The sequence below is a fragment of the Chiloscyllium punctatum genome, chromosome 2 (assembly GCF_047496795.1).
Source record: "Chiloscyllium punctatum isolate Juve2018m chromosome 2, sChiPun1.3, whole genome shotgun sequence".
Taxonomy (NCBI): domain Eukaryota; kingdom Metazoa; phylum Chordata; class Chondrichthyes; order Orectolobiformes; family Hemiscylliidae; genus Chiloscyllium; species Chiloscyllium punctatum.
This window is the reverse complement of record NC_092740.1, coordinates 38,543,824-38,563,920: the sequence shown is the minus strand read 5'-3', so window position 1 is coordinate 38,563,920 and position 20,097 is coordinate 38,543,824. Positions and strand designations below refer to the sequence as shown.

The 20,097-nt window shown below is 40.1% G+C and overlaps 1 protein-coding gene across 2 annotated transcripts in view; it reads right to left on the bottom strand.

Moving 5' to 3' along the window:
- The window catches only part of homer1b (homer scaffold protein 1b), a 103,750-nt gene extending 85,278 nt beyond the window's left edge, over window positions 1-18,472 (bottom strand). For both annotated transcript variants that reach the window (XM_072596162.1, XM_072596170.1), the window contains exon 1: window positions 17,921-18,472. In XM_072596162.1, coding sequence (XP_072452263.1) covers window positions 17,921-17,925 — 5 coding nt within the window. In that variant the 5' untranslated portion in view covers window positions 17,926-18,472. The remainder of the gene's footprint in view (window positions 1-17,920) is intronic.
- Window positions 18,473-20,097: the final 1,625 nt, after the last annotated feature.

The following is a 20,097-nucleotide window of genomic DNA, read 5'->3' as shown; positions in this document are numbered from 1 at the left end:
GTATGTCACCTTATCTGGATGCTCCTCCCTGTAAATTGACTATATAATTCATTAAGAAACTGCTCTTTCGGAGAAGACTGAACTCATGTCTCTGTGCACGTGGGCAATCATTCTCTCTTCCTTCCAGGGCTCAGAATAAAGATGGAGGTAAAACTATACAGAGTCCGAGTATTTTGCTATTTTTGGGGTTGTGGGGCATGGGAGAAAACGAGATGACACCTGCACTTTTGCTACTCTGACAACAACCTCCAATTTGCCTAATCTCAGCCTTCCAACCCATATATTGTTGATTCTAAACTTAGTGAACTACACACATTATCTAGTCTATAGTAGTTTAGTACGAATCTCATTGAAGCCAGAGGTTTTCTGCCATAAATAACAGTAATCATGCAGTTTTGTTTAGGTTGAGAAATGAGTTTAACAGCTCATTGGAATACAACCAAAATGAAACTTCAATTTTTCACTGCTTTTGGATTTATATGCCATTGCTCTTTTCAAAGAATCAAAGCTTTTAGTACTGTATTTCATATTAAGCAACATGCTGAAGTTTGAACTGCAGTTTATTCTAAATTACTTCATCTTAAATCATTGAATTCCAAGTTGCAAAATCTTTGAAGGTGTTAATTACCTTGAAATATTAAACTTTCTTGATGTTTTAATAATTAACAGTTAAACTTATTTTGTAATTTACTATGCACTGGGCTATCTTTTACCTTATGGTTTTCAAGTGACAGTGCACAATGTGCGTTGCATCTAAAATTTAAAAATGACAATGTAACAATTGGGAAACTTGGCTTGCAGAAGTAAAAATAAAATTGCAGTTGTTAGTACGTGTTTGCTGTCTGTACATAGCTTAAATCAGTTTATGGTGAATTCTAAACTTTGAGACCTCTAATTTAGTTTCTTGCAGGTGTAAGACTCTGGTATACAAGGGACAATAATTTGCAACAAGATTGCTGGCTTGGAAGTGAAGATGCGTAATAAAGACATTTCATTCATAGAATCATTGAATTACAGTGCAAAAGAAACCCTTTCGCACATCAACCATGCATGGGGGGAGGGGGAGGGGGAGGGGGAGGGGGAGGGGGAGGGACCTGACCTTCAACAATCCCGTTTACTAGCGCTTCCCTGGAGCTGATTTGGAAACACAGCAAATTTCAAAAGAATATGCAAGATTAGTTCATTGAATTAGTCTTTAATGCAGGAAAAATTCAAATAAAAGTTTTACAAGTTTTAAAAGCAATACTGAAACCCAAAAAGCCTTTGCAACCTTTTATTTTTAAAAAATCAATAAAACTAGTACTTCATTAAAATGTTAGCTGACATTCAATTTGAAAGGGACTTAAGGTGTTACATAATTGCAAGCCTACCATTTTGCTAAGAAATTTCCAAAATACAATGAATTGTCCTTTAATATCTTGATGACTATTATGTAGTCAAGAATGCAGCCATTTTGGGCACAAACATTAGTTTTAATTTTCTTTTATTACAGCTGTTACACTGCAAAAAGTACTTTTATTGATTGTTGCTCTGAAATATCTGGTGGTCATGAAAAGTGCAACATAAGTACACATTCTTTTCCTTTAATGTATTTTTGTTCGAGAGCGCTGAGGAATTGATATGAGCCACACGCCAAAAGTCTTCTGGAGTTGGCACCATTTCATTACTAATAACCATAGGAACTACCACACCAAATGGTCTGAATCTAGATACTGTACCTCTGTCCTAATACACCATTATTGCTCTGGCTTACCAGCAGAGATTATGTACAATAGTTGTAGATATGCAAGCCTTCATGCACCTGATGCAGTAGTAAATATGCCACTGGCTGTACCAAACAAACACGTTTTGACAAACTCAATCAAATAAAAAGCCTAATGATGTACTTCATCTTTATAGGATCCTGAAATACACTATATCCCATTGAACAAATGATATCTACGTTTTTAGACATTGTAAAAAATGGGGAAGCATAATTCAAAGGGAAGGTTTACAGTTGTTAGTGCATTATCTTATTACATTAGTTTTCAGCTCGGCATGCAGTAAAGCACTATATTTCAGATTACTTGATGAGTTCAACTTCAATATTTCCAATGGGAATCATTTATTTTATGGCAAATGTTAAATGATCTGCCTGATACATATATTGATTGTTCTATTAGTGATTAAATTTTGAAGTTTCCAAACTTATGTCTAGAACAGAACAGCAGATGAAAAGGATCTAAAACTGTGAACAATTGCTGATAACAGTGTTTATTTTAATGCTGCACCGTATGGTGCAGTTTCAACTATCATATTAAATTCCATAAGTTTCTTAGAGAGCTTTAGTATTTGTGACTAGCAGCGGCAACATTTTGAAGAGTAGTTCAGCAAAATATTTAGCCATAAATGCAACATTCCAATATAAATTTTATTACCGAAAAATTGATACCCTGTGGACCACATGCTTTAGAAATTTTGATTTAGATTTGCTGCTAGAAGGTTGGTTCAGGCAATAAGCCTGCATCACAGGCTGAAGCCTTCAAGATCTGATCATTTTAATGGGAATGTCAGAAATAAGACAGGAAGATCTAAGCAGATTGAAAGAATCATGCAGCAATTTGAGTGTGCAGTGGAAGTGTGGTTTATATAAGACCATAAGACATAGGAGTGGAAGTAAGGCCATTCGGCCCATCGAGTCCACTCCGCCATTCAATCATGGCTGATGCGCATTTCAGCTCCACTTGCCAGCGTTCTCCCCGTAGCCCTTAATTCCTCTAGACAACAAGAACCTATCAATCTCAGCCTTGAAGACATTTAGCGTCCCGGCTTCCACTGCACTCCGTGGCAATGAATTCCACAGGCCCACCACTCTCTGGCTGAAGAAATGTCTCCGCATTTCCGTTCTGAAATGACCCCCTCTAATTCTAAGGCTGTGTCCACGGGTCCTAGTCTCCTCGCCTAACAGAAACAATTTTCTAGCATCCACCTTTTCAAAGCCATGTATTATTTTGTACGTCTCTATTAGATCTCCCCTTAATCTTCTAAACTCCAACGAATACAATCCCAGTATCCTCAGCCATTCCTCATATGCTAGACCTGTCATTCCAGGGATCATCCGTGTGAATCTCCGCTGGACACGTTCCAGTGCCAGTATGTCCTTCCTGAGGTGTGGGGACCAAAACTGGACACAGTACTCCAAATGGGGCCTAACCAGAGCTTTATAAAGTCTTAGTAGTACATCTCTGCTTTTATATTCCAACCCTCTTGAGATAAGAGACAACATTGCATTCGCTTTCTTAATCACAGACTCAACCTGCATGTTTACCTTTAGAGAATCCTCGACTAGCACTCCCAGATCCCTTTGTGCTTTGGCTTTATTAAGTTTCTCACCATTTAGAAAGTAGTCCATTCCTATATTCTTTTTGCCAAAGTGCAAGACCTCGCACTTGCTCACGTTAAATTCCATCAGCCATTTCCTGGACCACTCTCCCAACCTGTCTAGATCCTTCTGTAGCCTCCCCACTTCCTCAGTACTACCTGCCTGTCTACCTAACTTTGTATCATCGGCAAACTTCGCTAGAATGCCCCCGGTTCCCTCATCCAAATCATTAATATATAATGCGAACAGCTGTGGCCCCAGCACCGAACCCTGCGGGACACCGCTCGTCACCGGCTGCCATTCTGAAAAAGAACCTTTTATCCCAACTCTCTGCCTTCTGTTAGATAGCCAATCCTCAATCCATCCCAGCAGCTCACCTCGAACACCATGGGCCCTCACCTTGCTCAGCAGTCTCCCGTGTGGCACCTTATCAAAGGCCTTTTGAAAGTCCAGATAGACCACATCCACTGGGTTCCCCTGGTCTAACCTACTTGTTACCTCTTCAAAAAATTCCAACAGGTTTGTCAGGCATGACCTCCCTTTACTAAATCCATGTTGACTTGTTCTAATCAGACTCTGCTCTTCCAAGAATTTAGAAACCTCATCCTTAATGATGGATTCTAGAATTTTACCAACAACCGAGGTTAAGCTGATTGGCCTATAATTTTCCATCTTTTGCCTTGATCCTTTCTTGAACAAGGGGGTTAACTACAGCCATCTTCCAATCGTCCGGGACCTTTCCTGACTCCAGTGACTCTTGAAAGATCTCAACCAATGCCTCTGCTATTTCCTCAGCAACCTCTCTCAGAACTCTAGGGTGTATCCCATCGGGGCCAGGAGATTTATCAATTTTAAGACTTTTTAACTTTTCTAGCACTATCTCTTTCGTAATGGCAACCATACTCAACTCAGCCCCGTGACACCCTTTAATTTTTGGGATATTACTCCTGTCTTCCACTGTGAAAACTGACGCAAAGTACTTGTTAAGTTCTCCTGCTATTTCCTTATCTCCCATCACTAGGCTCCCTGCATCAGTTTGAAGTGGCCCAATGTCTACTTTTGCCTGTCGTTTGTTTCTTATGTACTAAAAGAAACTTTTACTATTATTTCTAATATTACTGGCTAGCCTACCTTCATATTTGATCCTCTCATTTCTTATTACACTCTTTGTTATCCTCTGTTTGCTTTTGTATCCTTCCCAATCTTCTGATTTCCCACTGTTCTTAGCCACTTTATATGGTAGATTAATTTTGGAAAAATGCCCTGGTTGATAAGCAATTCTGTTCAGGCATTTACCTATAGATTCAACCCTTCTGGTTTTGTAAACTGCTGAGTTTTCCAAAGATCTGGAAAACCTGGTGCCTGTAGTTGACAATAAAGTGACTATCAAAATGAAGGCACACAGGCTCAGTTTAAGATAATCTCTTTTCCCACAAAATACACAAGCAATAGAAGTGGCTTTCTGTAGCATGTGAAGCTTTGAAGCCCTGCTGAGTTGTACTGGTCATCAGATGACTGAGATGCCAATACCTTCTATCCATCTAACGAGGGAGGTTTCCAGCTGCCTAACCAGTCCCTCTTTGAGGGGGCTAGTAGCAGGTAAGTCTGTTGTAGGGCCAGAATGCCATTTAAGATCACCAATGTCAGATGATAAAAGTTCCATATTATCTCAAGTTGGGATATTTAAAAGTGACTCAAATTTTAATTGAAAAAAGCTAAATGTAGAAAAGTACTTCTCCTGTCACAAATTGAATGAAGCTGCTCACAGTAAAATCAATTCATTTAGATAGACGTAAAGGACATTTTAAAGGTTGAACATTAACAAAAATTAGGCATCGTTTCGATATTATGTATTCCTGTATAGATTGAAAACATTTCATCCAGTTTAATAGGTACACATCTTTGGCACTTCCTGGGAATAGACAATGACTTAATTTTTTGGTTAAAATAAATGCTGGGATTGATAAAGTGTTGCGCTGGAAAAAGCATAGCAGGTCAGTTAGCATTTGAGGAGCACAAGAGTTGCTGTTTTAGGCTTAACCCTTTCTCAGGATTGGGGAAGGGGAAGAGGGCTGAGAAATAAATGAGGGGGCATGAGGCTAGGGGAAGGTAGTTGGGATGGCAATAGGTAGGCAACAGTGGGAGGTGGTTGCGTTAGGGTGGTGGGACGTGTGGAGCAAATGGCTGGAAAGGAAGATGGACAGGTAAATCAGGTCAAGAGGGTGAAGTCCAATTGGAAGATTGGATCTGGATGGGGTGAGGGTAGCAGAGATTTGGAAACTGGTGAATTTAAATGTTGAGGCCACGTGGTTGTAGGCTCTTAAGGTGGAAAATCAAGTGTTCCTCCTCCAGTTTGTGGGTGATCCTGGTTAGGTGGTAGAGGTGGCCCAGAATGGACATGTCATATGGGGGTGGGGTGGGGAGTTGAAGTGGATAGTGACAGGAAGATGAGGTTGGTGGGTGCATATGAAGCAGAGACGTTCTCTGAACCATTCCGTGCGTTTGCACTGTTTCCCCCACATAGAGGAGACCGCCTCGAGCAATGGATGCAGTAAATGAGGTTCAAGGATGTGCAAGTCTTTATGTGGAATAATCCTTTGTAGCCTCGGATGGCTAGGGAGGGGTGCGGGCACAGGTTTTGCACCTTTTACGTCATCCGTTTCTCTTGCCCGCCCCCCCCCCCCACTCTTTCATCCCACTCTGCTGTTAAATGTAACAAAGACAACTGGCTGTTGTGATGTTAGCTTGATCAGTGAACCTTCTTATCTCAAATGATTGAAAGGTAAGATAAACCTCCCGTGGTTTAATGTCCATGGGAAGGTCACTGAAACAGCATACCGATCTCCTCTTCACTGTTCATTTCTTCACTTTCCTTGCTCATGACTGGGGAGCTAATTCAATCTGTTGGATCAGGTTGTGGAGGGGTGGGCCGTAGTCCAAAAGCATGCTTTCTTGTGAAAGGAGAAACTCGAAAGAAGGTGTTCCCTGCCCAAAGTATCTTTGCATTTCCTCTCTCATTCCTTCCGTGGCAAGGTGGTTATCAGTACGAAGACAGTCACACAATTAACTACACGAAATTGTGTCTGCCTATTTCAACATTGAGTTCTTGAAGTCTGTTACTCTGTTCACTATTTATGACATCAAGTTTTATACAATTCATAAAGTTCTAAATTGTACTGCCTAAACAATTCAATTATAAACAACAACCAATGGTCCTAAAATCAAACCCTAAGGGGACCCCATTCAGGTTATTCAAAAATTATTTTCCTTTAAAAAAAATTGATACTTGACTCCTATGAAACCTATAGGAAAAAAAAATTCAAAAATGTGGAACGGCAAGAAAACAAAATGTTTCCTGTGCTTTAGCAACTGAAGAGGTAGTTTCAGTTCAGATTTAAATTTCAAATATGTAAAACAAATAATTTTAAAATATTTTCTCCAAATGAAACGTCCCAAATAAAAATCAAAATTACAGGGGCAACTTTGCTGAAACAACTCAGCCTCAAGTTCTAATATGCTCTAAAATCTTAAAACAAACTAAAATGCACTCTTTGTGAAGGCTTTGCATTAAAAGCACAGCAGCAAAATACTTTCATCTGGCTAAAGCATAACCACCGACCCAACTATTTTTTTTTAAAAAGAACAGGCATTGTAGAATTTCAATCAAATCAGGGGCTGAAGGCACTAAGTTTTAAGGTTACAAGTTTGATCATTTTAAAAAGGACAATGTTGCACAATTTCTATCATACAATTTCAACTGCCCCACCACACAGCCCACAAAACGCACTGAAGGGAGACCCTGATTCAAACAAGACAAAACAGTTACTTAAAAAAGGATTTCCCAAACCAGTATTTTAAATCAAAATTTTTAAACATGAAACACAGCAAGGCACAATTTACATTGAAAACTTTCCTTTTTCAACCCAAATATTAGTACAACCTTAATTTCAACTTTTTTTGCATCCTCTCACTCAAATTACACTTTAAGAGAGAAAGCCTTCGCAGTGGACAACAAGGCGCCGCAATCCAATCCACTCTCTTCCACCAGAGCAGAGACTCAAATTTCATCACTAGGCGACTTTAACTTTTCTCACTTTACTCCTCACCGGGGCTCGAACCTCAATCAAACATTGTATCGCCTCAGACCTCAGCACAACGCGGAGGAATTGAACCTCAGTTACACCTCCTCTACCCGCCCCCCCCCCCCACCCCCAATACAGTGCAGAGGACTCAAACCTCTGCCTGGCAGCATGCTTGCAAAACTGAGTCTCTTAACTGAACTATTTACCTTTTGAGGAATCCTTAGAAGTTAGCAATGGAACAAGGGAACCATCTCAGACACACCAGAATTTCGAGGGGGACCAAGGTTTAAAATATTACCTTGTGGGCGTATCTGTCTCGAGATACCTATGCTCTGGGCGGCTGCCAATACTGTCCGATCATAACTATTCATTTGGATCCTGCCAATTAAACCAATATTGTCGTTCCATTCCCTGCCCCCCACTCAATCAAAGCAAAACGCTCAGAGACACCATATACTTTTCCTCCATCTTTATTCTGGGGCCCGTAGGGAAGAGAGAACGATCGCCATGTGCACAGAGACACAAGTTTACTGTCTTCTTTGGAAGAGCAGTTCTTACTGAATTATATAGTCATTTTACAGGGAGGCACATCCAGATAAGGCATATACATTTGATTGGGTAGCCATTACAATCAGCGAGCATCAACAGTAAAGATTAAGCCATGTGCTGTTAAACAATGAATGTTCTTAACCTTAACTGGCTTCACTAAATGAATACTTTCACCTTGTTAAACTGACCTTACCTACTGAATGCTTCCAATGGCTCTACATAATGAATTTTTCCACCTTTTCCATTACCAGTGTCTCCAGCACCCTATTGTTAACTGCAAGTTCTCATCTGATCTGAATCAGGCTCAGCTGAAACTTTTGTTTCACAAAACTCAGAACTTCATTCTTTCCCTACCTGCTCACACCCGATACACATTCTCACAGGGAGAAAAATCTGAGAGGTCTTCTGAATTAAGACTTTTGATACAGTGAATTATGGGGAATGTTTTTGGATATCCTGATTTCCAAACCTGCCAAAAAAAGTTTTTTTTTTAAACCTTGTGCACTGAAATGGTTCAATAAGTGATTAACACTGATTAACTCATACTGAATAACAACCATGATCACAAAACTTAACATGTGCCAATGTCTGAACAGTAGTTCAAAGCAAATCAGAGCAGATCAGGTAGCATCCAGGAAACCTGAGCGTCAATGTTTCGGGCATAAGCCCTTCATCAGGAATGAGGCTCTGATTTGAAGTGCTTATGCCCGAAACATCGATTCGCCTGCTTCTGGGATGCTGCCTGAACTGCTGTGCTTTGCGAGCACCACACACACTATTGATCTCCAGCATCTGCAGTCCTCGCTTTCTCCTTTTCAAAGAAAATCAACATTTGTGCCCAAGAATCCAAGTTATGATTCCCACATAATTATTCTGATCACACCTCAGATACTGATACACCAGTTAGGCTAACAAAAAACCGTAATTCTGCTGCTAAACCTTATGGTCTTACAGACACAAAGAAAATAGCAGGACTACTGACAGCAAAGTCAGGAAGTGGGACAAATGGCGCTTACTCTTTTAAAGAGCAAGCACAGGCATATTAGGCACAATGGCGTATTTCTACACTCTAAAGTTTATGACGAACTACGATTCTGAGATTTTGATAGACTAAGCACCTGGAAAACAACAAAGGTCCTCTACCAGACTGGTCTACCAACCACTAGGATCCAGGAAGAGTCCACTGGACAATGTGGATCATTTCCCATACTTTGGAGGCCTCCACACTATAATTAAAAACAGAATATAACAAAGAACTGAAGATACCGTAGATCTAAAACAAAAAGAAATGCTGAGGGACATTAACCAGTCTGACAGCATCTGTGAAGAGAAAACAAAGTTTAAAGTCCAGTGCAGACATTTGTTATGTTATTCTTATTATTTTATAATTCAACATTGCCTTCAGTGTGCCAGCACAGCTTTCAGCCATCTGATGAAGTGTTTTTGATCACAATGATCATAAGCCTTCACAACAGTAGTGTTTAGAGCCCTCCTATATGCATGGGAGACATGGAGTATCGACAACAGATGCCTCAAATTCCTTGTGAAATATCACCAATGATGCCTCTGCAAAATCCTGCAAATCTTCCCTCAGGCCAGTATCCCCATGGCACTAGTTATGGTCAGATTCCAATCTGATTGTGGGCCACATCAGCCATAAGCTGGACAGGATTTCCAAAAAGAAAAACAAAAAGTTCTCAACTCAACATTGACAAGCAGATAGCAGAATGGCAGACAAAACACTCCCAAGGACATCCTAAAAATCTCCTTGAAAATAGTCCAATGTGGAAATCTATAACCAAGGCTACCAAAACTGGAGAAGCATCAGCCGCAAGGTGCCAACCATTTTGAATTTCTCCAACAGGGACAGATGGTATCAAGCATAAACAGGAGGAGGGTGCGAAAACTTGAGCATCCCACTCATCACTTCACATACGAGCAGGAGGGTGTACCCATCCAGCATTGTACCATTTAGTCAGCACAGGATCCATAATACTAGAATGGAAGAGAGTCTCCACAACCCCAAGGGACTGTCTACAATGTGACAACACCAAATAATACTAGTGCAAATCAGCTGATACCAAAATTCTATAGTTATTTAGTGAATTGGTGAAAACCATCAGTTTAGATATAAGACTAGGCTGATGACAGATATTGGGCTTAAATCCAAATAAAGTAAACAGGAATAAGCAAAAAAGCTGAACAAACTCAGCAGGTTTGACGGTGTCTGAAATAGGTTTTAGGTTAATGACCTTTCGTAAAAAATGTCTGATGATAGGTCATCAACCTGGAATAAACTCTCTCCACAGATGCTTAATGACCTGATGAGTTTGGTCAGCACCTTATTTCAGATTTCCAGCATCTAATTTTTTGCTTTTGCATTACACAAACAAACACAGTACATCAGCTTGTCTGCAGTGTAAATCACAGATGCTATACATTAGATAAACAGCCAAGAAACTCTCCATAACTGAACACTGATCTATTCTGATCTTGTTATGGCACTGCACTAGAAGCATCTCCTGTAACTCGTGCCCTCCATACCCACGTCTCCTAAATCACTCAAAACAATTTTGTTTATCTTGTTTTCCTGTTTAATGCCACACCAATACCTCAAACTGTATTCAATGTGCAAAACGTACAGAGATATCCAGAAATAACCATTAGGTTGAAGAACTAACTTAATCAACCATCAAGATGTCAACTTTTGAAATCACTTTAATTTTCCATCTTCCACATTGAGAGCATCTCAAAAGTCAGCACACATTATCAACATGGAGAAGCTTTCATGTAGATTAAATGGCTTTTAACAAATTTTATACAGGAGTCAAATGTGACTTTCAGAGGTCACATTGTGCCCAGGTTTTTAAATAAACTTGTTTCATGTAAGTTTGTTCTACACATTACCATACATTGATCATTTCAATTCTAGTACATGCACACAATCTTCAACACAGCAAACTGTTCTTGGCTCAGTCTGACACTTAGTCAGAAGACGTAAAGTTCAGACTGCACTTGATAGCCTTGTGCACACAATCAATCCAGTCTGATGCTAACAGTCTAATCCTAAGGAAATGTTGCACTGGAGGTGTGGTCTGTTCAACATGATGCCAAACTAAGATATGGTCAGGCATGTCAGGTGGGTGGAAGAGATCACTTTGCACAATTTGAAGAGGTGTGGAGTTCTGTCAGGGTTCTGACTAATTTTTTCTTACATCATTGCTTCTTGCTATAGACATGGCAGATTTGTTTCCTTACACTGCAACCATAACAGTATTGAAATTATTAACAGGTTGTAATTCTCAGATGATCAGACATTATAAAAGTGACTATAGAAATCCAAGTTATTCCAATCTGATCAGGTGGTGATTAACTGTTAAGATCAGATAAGTGTCCCATACTAATTTTGTAACCAGTCAACTTGCTTCTAAAATTAAAATTTGATCAAGTTCGTTACATTCTGCACTCAAGACACCTATCACGCAACTAGACATCACCAAGCAGTGATGTAAGAATTTACATGTAAGAAAATCAAAACAATGGCATTTAGGTTCTCTACAATGAACTAACTTGCTTGGTGAGCCATATTGAACATGAATTAAAATGCTTGGAACTTTGCATTAACTTTTAAAGAAAATGCACAATTAAGTCTCAAGATTTTCTTGCATCGACTAGCAACAATACTGATGCAACAGCTAGAAAGCAATGTACACATCAGTATTGATGTCACTAACTTATATAGGCAAACTCACTCACTTTTGTAGACACTATAAAGAGTATGCCAGTCCAGAGTACAAAAACAAATACCTTACACCAATGTTAATATGCAGATGTGCTTTTACAATGTAATTACTCAAACTGTAAAGTACATGAGTAAAGAAATTCTTTGTACTCAAGATGACATTATGCTGTCAAGATGTGCGGGTTGTATCCAGTTGGTCAATTGCATGAACGAGTGAGTTAAATGGGACAGACAAAGTCATTCATTAATTTATTGGGATAATTATGAACTGTATTTGCATGGCTAAATATTCAAAGAACGAACATTATAGGACAGAATTTCCTCAAATCCCGCTGCCTCTCCCAATAATATTTTATGCATCCTAATATTTCTATGTCTCACAAGAGCTGAGTAATTGCCAGTAAAATGTCTCAAAGCAATTGACAAATGCCATATGTTGAACAAACGACCCAATATGTAAATTGTGTTTAGTCAAAAAGCTGTTGCACAACAAATTGCAAACCAAAAAGAAATAGAACAATATTAAATGAAATGAGTCAGTGTTTTTGAGGGGTAAGACAAAAAGTGGAGAAGGTAAAGGAATTAGTTAAACTATTTTGCGTTTCAGCATTCCAAAGCACTACAACATACTTATTTTATTGAGTGTACTGAATGAGTGGGTCCAATTTCAGTTACAAGGCAGCAATTAAAGTGGATACTAAGTTTAAGCATCTTCACATTTTCCTACAGATGACAGAAAGAGTGACAAGCGGTATACTGTGTTATTATGCGATTAAAAAAAGTAAGGAAACATAGCAGATAATGGAGTCCGGTAGATAGAGTGAAGGCAGTATTTGGCATGCTTTCCATTTTGGTCAGAGCATCAAGTATGGAGTTGGGAGGTAATGCTGCAGCATACAGGACATTAGTTAGGCCATTTTTGGAATATTATGCACAATTGAGGTCTCTGTGAAACTTGAAAGGGCTCAGAAAAGATTTACAAGTATGTTGCCCGGGTTGGATGGTTTGAGCTATAGGAAGAGACTAAATAGGCTGGGACTGTTCTCCCTGGAGGTTTGGAGATTGGGGGGGGGGGGGGGGGGGGGGTGACCTTATAGAGTTTTACAAAATCATGAGGTGCATGGATATGCTCAATAGACAAGGTCTTTTCCCTGTGTGGTAGAGTTCAAAACTAGAAGGCATAGTTTTAGGATGAGAGGGGAATACTTATAAGGGAGCCAAGAGGGAACCTTTTCACACAGAGGGTGGTATCTGTATGGAATGAGCTGCCAAAGGAAGTGGTGGAGGCTGGTACAATTGCAACATTTAAAAGGCATTTGGATGCATATATCAATAGGAGGAGGTTAGAAGGATAAGGGCTAAATGCTGACAAATTAATTAATTTATTCTAAATTAATTTAGAATACCTGGTCAGCATGGATGAATTGAACCAAAGTGAGTTTCCATTTTGCACATGTATAACTCTAAGTAATCCTAGATAAAGATGGTTAACAAGGTTAAGATTGGGGAAAATTGTGAAAATAAAGAGCTGCTTTTAGAAAAGAAATGAACAAATATTTAGATTATAATGATAAGCATGGTCAGTTAGGAATGTTCAATATAACACTGTAGAAGTGGGTCAAATTAAGTATCTGATTAATATTTTGACAATTATTTGTTTCAGATTACAAAGAAAATGACCCAACCATAATATTTTGCACTGTGCAGAGCTGTCAATTACATTTAAGAAAGTGATTTAAAGGCAATAGGTTTGACAATTGAGCATCCATGTCCTTCCAGGGTAGTATTCCTTAAGCAGTAAAAGAATTTCTCTTACCCGCAGTCCTAAATAGCCAAGCCCTAATTCTGAGACTGTGACTTCAAGCTCCAGATTCCCTAACCAAGGAAAAGATATATTTTAAAATCAACCAGCTCAGAGATGTTATTACACACTTCGGGACTTGACCCTGTTCCAGTGGCTCAGAGGTATGGACATGACCACTGTGCCACAAGTCTTTCTAGCCAAGGCACATATCTTCTCATCATCTTTATTGTCAAGCATCTTGTGTTACCATGAGATCATCTTCATCCTTCTAAATTCTAGGAAATATAGTCAAATGCTTTAAAGTCAATTCTATTAAGTCTTTCTTCAATGCACACTCTTCTCATCAAGACAGGCAGTCAAGGACTGCAACGCAAAAACAGTTTTTGCACTCTTTCCACAGCTTCCATTACTTATGCAAGACAAGCGTACACAGTACTCCACATATCCTCCCATCAATGGCCTTCCTACACAATTGCTGTTAAGAATTTTTCACCCATCTTTATCACAAAAAACCTGATCACATAGACCATTTGCTTTCCTAAGTGCTGAGTGTTGACTTCACCTCCTGACGCTGCCTGGCTTGTTGTGCTCTTCCAGCCTCCTGCTTGTATCAAGTACTTGCCTTATCTCCATGACAACTTTGTGGTTCATGTATAAGAGTACCCAAATGTCTTTGAACACCAACACTTCCCAGCTTCCCACCATTCACAACGCAGCTTTTTTCCCTTCTAGAGTGGAAAATATCTCTCACCCACATTATATTCCATTTGCAACTCACTCAACTAGCCTAAGCCCCTCAAACATTTTTACAAACTCCTCTTCACTAGTTATTAAATAAGACACCAAAACATAATGGATAAGGAAACAAAATGGGGGTAAAGATATAGCCTGAAATTGTTGCACTCAACATTGAGTCAGGTAGCTTGCAAAGGACTCAAGTCATTACTTACATCAAACTTGAATGGAGCTTCATTGGACCAAGGGGACAAGAAAGACCAAGGTAGACAATTAAAACAACATATTTTCTGGAAGCACCACATAAAAGCCAAGGAGTAAACTGAGGTTTTCTGCAAACTAGCCATCAATCCACCCCACATCTCAATCTGTCAGACATAGTCAGATGTACAGCATGGAAACAGACCCTTTGGTCCAACCCGTCCATGCCAACCAGATAAGCATTTTATAGAACGTAGAACGTTATAGCGCAGTACAGGCCCTTCAGCCCTCAATGTTGCACCAACCTGTGAAAATAACCTGTGCCCATCTAACCTACACCGTTCTATTAGATTAGATTCCCTACAATGTGGAAACAGGCCCTTTGGCCCAACAGCTCCACACACCGACCCTCCAAAGGGAAACCCACCCAAACCCATGGCCCTCTGACTAAAGCACCTAACACTATGGGCAATTTAGAATAGCCAATTCACCTGACCTGCACATCTTTGGACCGAGGGGGGAAACCGGAGCACCCGGAGGAAACCCACACAGACATGGGGGAAGAATGTGCAAACTCCACAGTCACCCAAGGCTGGAATCAAACCTGGGACCCTGGTGCTGTGACGCAACAGTGCTAACCACTGAACCACCGTGCCACCCTTATTATCCATATGTATGGCCAATGCTCATTTAAATGCACTTTACGTCAGCAAGTCTACTACTGTTGCAGACAGACCATTCCATGCCCCTACTACTGGGTGAAGAAACTACCCCTATTATCTGTCCTAATTTTGTGCTTTATTTCAAATTGCCAGCAATGGCAAAGCTTTGCTATTGTGCTGCTTTGCTCCTCATCAAGCCTTGGATATGGATTGTTAATAGTCAGACCCAAAATCTAATCTCTCTGATACACAGTCACAAAGTAGAACATTTACGTTTTGACCATCTATATTGTCAATTTTCAAAAACTTAATCCATGATAATTGACCCCCAATCTGTAAAGTCTGAGTTTTGTGCAATAATCTCTTGGTACAGTATGTTATAGAATGCTTTTGCAAATCCAAATACATCACTTTCAGATTCCTCTATCTAGCCTGCAACTTAATGTAATAAAAAGTAAAAATAACTGATTTTAACAATCAAATCCAAATAATAATTCCAAAGAACTTCAAGTTTCAACTGAATTTGTAAAACTAAACAAGAGATTACACATTTTAGCTCACATAAAGGTAAACCTGATGTGCCTAACTTTCTACTTTAGCTAAAAGATCTGCCATGCATTTCCAATGTTTTTGTTTACATTTCAGTCTCACATTTGCAATATTTCTCAAAAGTGCCCAGCTGTTCAATGATTTTCCTCGGCAAGTAGACAACGACAGCTTGATAGACACCGGTGTCCAAAAGGACAACATAGATCACAAACTGAATGCACATCAACCTAAATGAAGACATGACAACTGTGGGATGCACTGCAGAACTGGAGAGAACTAACAATAGCCTCCCTGCTTGAAGCATAGCTTGAAGGGACTATAAACATGGAATGATAGTCTCTTTTCCTCTACCACATTGTTACATCTCAAGTAAAGCCATTACATACAACCAGTTAGTAAATCCACAAACGTGCTGGCTAAGATTTGGAGGAGAAAACTCATCTAACCTGTAGTGCCACAAGTCTTAGCATAATGTCTGTTGGATTAATTCTGAGATAAAAGTAGATGATTTACAACAAAATGCATTCCTTCACTGTATAAATATTTCTGTAGCTCTACAGAAAACATTCAAAAGGTTTTCCATTCTTATAAAATAGTGAAGGAAAATAAATTGGATTACAAAAAAAATTCTGAATAGACTTCAAACCAATTTGGAAGAACTGCTCATTTTCTGAGGAACTCAAACGTTGGATGCTCACTGACAAAGGTTAACTTCAAGCACCAATTCTCCTGAAGATAAAAAGGTCAAGTCAGTACTTTTAAAATTAACTATAGAAAGTTAGCACAAATAATTTGGACAGACCACTTAACGACAAAATAGACAGATTTCATAAAAGTCACAATTTAATTCACATTTACTTCAGTAAATGCACTAATTATTGTGTAAGTTAAGCAAAAAAACTTCAAACAGTAGTCACCATGTGTTATCAAGGACAAATAGCAATTATTACCTGGTCAAGTGACACCGTGGAATGACAAATTTTAAGTGCAGTGGATACTTCATCCACAATACAAATGGGTACAACTGATTTCACATTTCATGCAGCTTGCCTTTAAGGTTTCCTCTAATGTAATGTGCAAGTTTCAGAATTTAACCATAAAACCCAGAGCTACCAACAAACAAGTCATGATTTGGAGATGTTGGTGTTGGACTAGGGGGTACAAAGTTAAAAATCACACACCAGGTTGTAGTCCCAACAGGTTTATTTGGAAGCACTAGCTTTGGGAGCACTGCTCCTTCACATAAACAATGAATGTAGAATGGCGTTTTAACCATACAAGTGAGCTTTGCATTTTAATTAAATATGACAAGAAACCATTCAACTAACCAAATTGGAAAATAGATGCTGTGACAATTGTTTTCAAGTTCTACTAACGTAGTGAATTATACTAAATAAGTTTTCAGTGAAGGCTGAAACTATGTCAAAGCAGTTTTCGGAGAATGCTTCCTATTGAAAGATGTGAGAAGTACACTGAAATAAGAGCGAAATAAATCTGCTAAAGTGTAACGGTATAGTGAAGACAGAATTCTCGCCCTTTCGGGTACTAAAAGCTCAGGAAAGATCCTTCCAGAAAGAGGATGAGATTTCCTCAATTCAAAATATTTTGAATATTTCGTTTTTGTTTAAACAATAATCTAACTTTAAGCCCTTTTCGTAGCTTAATTATATAACCATTCCTGGAGATAAACTGGGTAGTCGATATACAGAGGCTAGCCTTGATTCAGGGCGGTGAACACTTAGAACAGAAGTTTTAAAAGAGCTCATGCAGAGCTGCTGGATATGGTCACAATTTGAGGCAATAAAGCGCTCAATAAATTACGGGAACGATGCTCAGGTCAAAACCAAGCCAACGTTCAAACTTCAAATTATTATAACGGGACATTCTAAAAAGGTGCACTGAAACTTCGCAGGGTTGACGCGACTAAAATATGCCCCGGAGAGTCCCGACTATGTGTCTAAAACTGTGCTAACATAAACCCATGGGGACGTCGCTATGAGTTGGAGTGGGTGCTGTAACTGATCCTCGTCCATGGACACTCACTAATGTCAAGCGCCCGAAGCACCAGCGTCAGCGACCTGGCATTAACCTGAAAGCAGCTGTATATGTTGAAACTTAACGAGGGGGCGAGAACCCAGACTGACTCAACCCAGCACGGGGGGGGCAAAAAAAAAGTGTCTATTTTATTTTCCTCCCTCAATATCGCAAACAGCAGCAAGGAACGGAACGTCTCACCCCATTTTTTTCCTCTCTCCTCCTGATGAAGACACGCCGATTCTCCGCCCGCGGGGGACGCTTCTCGCTGTATGGCGTTAATGATGGGAGATGGTGCCGAGACTTAGGCGCTCTCAGCCCAGCTCAGAGAGACCTCGGAGCGGATCATTTCACCCCCGAACATACAGGGAGAGAGAGAGAGAGAGAGGGGGGCGCGGAGACCCGTCCACAGACAGCGGCCACTCACGGATAACTCCCGTCGGTGCCCCAAGCGACGCCTCCCCCCACTTTTTCAGTCCGGATGCCTTAGAGGTGAAATGAGGGAGATGGTGGGGGGGGGTGAAGAGAGAAGGTTGGGGGCGGTCGCCAGCCGCGGCCCCGAAACGGCTGCAAAAAAATCAGAGAGTGAGCGAACCGGCGCGAGGCGACTGCAACAGCCGGGTCAAGATTCCAATCACGCGGCGCTCCAACCGTCACCATCCATCCCCCTGCCTTTGTCGGAGGCGGGCAGCGCTGCTCCTGCTCCACTCACTCCCGCAGACTCCACCACTTCTGTCCGGCCATACCAATTCCCCGCACCCCTCCCCCCCCCCTCCGCGTGCGCCCGACCTTTAAATAAACGTCAGCGCGTCACGGCGTAGCGCCGTCACCCACCTCTGACTCGGCCGGCCTCGTTCCGGCTCGGCCCTGACGTCAGAGCACAGCAATTACCGGATGACGTCAGCACGGCTCCCCACACTTTCTGCTAATTATACGCGCAGCATCCTGTCATTTCACATGCCCTAGTTTGGTTGGAGAGCCACCCACCATCTGTATCCTCAGTGGTTCAGAACGCGCGACAGGAAGTTTAGCATGTTGCCAAGGATAATGGAGCTTCAAATGCAAGCCAAGTGGTTTTTATCTTGCATCTGTTCATGAACCTTTGCTTTTGCAATTTATGAGCCTAGTATATTAGAATGTGAAATGATGGCTGGATTATGTTGTCTGTTTCCAGATGTCATATACATCTTTAATTCCCCTAAACAGTCAGAAAATATTGCGTTAATGCATATGTCTCCAGTCACAAAAGTAATCTTACAGTTGTCATTAAAAAGTTACAAACTAATTTAAAACTCTGGTTATATATTGTGGATCAATGTTCTTTCATTCTGAGTGTTTTCTCTTTATGTGTTCTTGGCTCCATAAATATAGATGAGATAATTAAATATTATATCTAGCCATTTTATCACATTGCCTACCACATTCTTCTCTGACTGGCACCTGATTTATCAATGTCAACTTTTCCAGACGTGAACAAGCACAGCAACTTGTAACTTCCAAATAATTAAACACGGAGAGTATAATTTTTAAAAGTTACCATGCAGCTAATTAGAAAGGCAAACTGATAAGGTACTGCATTTTGGGCAGTTCACCAGTGCCAGTCAGCTCCAGACCTTAATACAGTTAAAATGAAGACAAGGAGAGACCTATTCTCTCAAAGGTTCATTAGTTTTTGAAATTATCTTCCATAGAGAGTTGTTGAAAATTGGAACCTCCTTTAAAAAGAAATTCTTTCAGACTTTCATATTTAGTGTTTTCTGTGTAGCCTGAGTGTTTCAGCAGTAACTAGCTTTCTGCAAATATAAACAGATCTCCAGTATATGAATACATGAGTTCATGATTTGCCAAAAAAAAATTATTATTATTATTATTAACCCTATTATTAATGCAGTGTTTCAAAAAATAAGTAGATTTTCTTCTTAGAAGGAATTAAAAATAACCTTTAAATGGAGGTGGAGAAGGGGACAACAATCATCATGAGTAGCTGCCCATGGTCATTGGTCAAAAGTTTCAGATAATTGATTGACATAGCGTAGCTGGCCAGGCCCAAAATAATGGGCTAGGTAGGAAAAGCAGAGTATAAAAGGAATCAGGGCGACAAGCCATGATCTCCTTCTGGGAAAATGTTCCTCTACACCAGCCCAAGGAAAGACCAAACACTGTTGCTACCAAACACTACTAAAGGCTGCAAGACATTTGGAAAGTGGATGTGCGCTGCCTCTACTCCTCCATTTTACAGAATCGCTGAATTAACTAATGTACTATACCTAAACTGCTGCTTCTCCATAAAGGTAAATCTGGAATCTCACTGGGGCCAGGTTAGCGGGTCCTGGTGAGGGATCATGATAGAGACAGTAGCAAGGAATGGAGTAGAGAAA